Source organism: Triticum dicoccoides, chromosome 4B, assembly GCF_002162155.2.
Source record: "Triticum dicoccoides isolate Atlit2015 ecotype Zavitan chromosome 4B, WEW_v2.0, whole genome shotgun sequence".
Classification (NCBI taxonomy): Eukaryota; Viridiplantae; Streptophyta; class Magnoliopsida; order Poales; family Poaceae; genus Triticum; species Triticum dicoccoides.
The window spans coordinates 296,631,673-296,633,387 of record NC_041387.1 but is presented as its reverse complement, the minus strand read 5'-3'; the positions used below and the strand labels follow the sequence as shown (position 1 = coordinate 296,633,387).

Below are 1,715 nucleotides of genomic sequence, written 5' to 3'. Positions count from 1 at the left end.
CACCGGAGAGGGCGTTGGCGACGGCGCGGGCGTGGTCCCACCGGGTGGTGGAGCGGCGCAGCCGCCGGATGAGAATAACGCCGCCGAAGACGACGAGCGCCTTCAGCAGCGCACCCCGGACTATCCCGCCGACTCCTCCACCGGTTCCTCCGGGGGTGTCCTCGCCGGAGCCCATGGGGTGTTCCACGGCGAACTCGCGAGGACCGACACGAGGTACGGAGGCGGAAGAGGATCAATCAACCAAGAAAGAGAAAGGGAAAGTATTTCTGTGGACCGCGATCTTGCGTTCATTATTTCCAGTCAAAAAAGATACTGCGTTCGTTATCTTGGGAAATCTAGGGGGTGTTTGTTTTAGGGACTTTTTAGTCCCACCGACTAAAAAAATCCATAAAAAGTTACTAGAAACCAAACGGGGAGACTTTTTCTACATAGACTAGAAAAAGACTCTAATAGAGAGTCTTTTTTGATTAGTCCCTGGGACTAGAAAAAGTCTTGAGACTTCTGAACCAAACACCTCCTAATCCTTACTAGTACTATTAAACAAGTAAACATATTCATCACTAAGTGCATCCAGCCTCATGTACACACAACGACACGAATCAATCGCAGCCGCATGATCAGGGTCACTTAATTTAATCTAACCGTTATATCATATACTAACCCCATCAAAACCGCGTTTAGCGATTTGTCCAGGCGGACGAAAACTCTATTGCAAACGCTCCATGCCGCGCATCCCGTTGGCATCCGATAAACTAGGAAACAAACATACCGTGGAGAATAAATTAGGCGTTTAAAAAAGAGAAAGTACCATTCATGCGGAGGAGCAATGGATGGAAGCTTACCACGCGAGAGAACAGGGTCGCATGCATCACGTATTCAGGTAGTTATTGTTTTCGCTAATCAAGGTAGAAAACCAAGAAAATAAAGCAAAACAATCTTGGATATTCTTCCCAAAAATCCTTCCAAAAAAATCTGCAAACACGACGCCTTGATACAAACAAAGGCGTGGCCCAGCATCTCTTCACGTCGCTCGCCGGCGCAGCGAACGTGCTCGCCGCCGACGTCCACGCTGCCATGTGCGGGAGCACGGACCGCTTGGGCTACTGGCACGCCTTCATGGGATTCCACGGTCGACATCGTCAAAAGCGATCTCTTCATCCAATCAGACAAGAACCTTCCGCGACTCCGCCGTCGTTGAGGGGGTCTTCAAGCTCCTCGGCCATGCGTGCGATGTCTTCTCCTCCGGCCCCTGCGCCGCCGTCGCCGTCTCCGATCGTGCAAGATTGGTCGCACCACCCGGCGAAAAGAAGAGTAGGTCTCGGGCGGCACGCATGCAGTGGAACCTGGATGGTCACACGAACTCAGATCACCGCCAGAATCACCATAAACGTACGTGAGTACGGCTCCTTCGAGGGCACGCAGAATTTTTCCTCGAGGGTAGGAAGCTCGCCAGGTCAGCCATGCGGCATGCCCGCATCGTCGATGTCGTCAAGACAGATACAACACCTTCAGGCTGTACTCTTCCTCTTCATCTTCTTCACCTTCATTGCACTGGAATCTCATGTGTCCCCAGCGGCCCCGCCTCCATGTCTGATGAGAAGAATCTTTACAATATGCATGCATCTTGTCAACTCAATCCCCTCTTATATTATTTAAGTCTCAGACAGATAGCCACGTTTGAGGCAGGAACTGCAATTACTTTAACTAGTGGGATC

The 1,715-nt window shown here is 51.0% G+C and overlaps 1 protein-coding gene across 1 annotated transcript in view; it reads right to left on the bottom strand.

Annotated features, from left to right (window-relative positions):
- Positions 1-286, bottom strand: part of LOC119296003 (chromophore lyase CRL, chloroplastic-like) — a 32,203-nt gene extending 31,917 nt beyond the window's left edge. Inside the window, exon 1 of the mRNA XM_037574424.1 lies at positions 1-286. This exon is cut by the window's left edge and continues 1 nt beyond it. Within this exon, the coding sequence (XP_037430321.1) occupies positions 1-175 (175 nt within the window). The 5' untranslated portion in view covers positions 176-286.
- Positions 287-1,715: the final 1,429 nt, after the last annotated feature.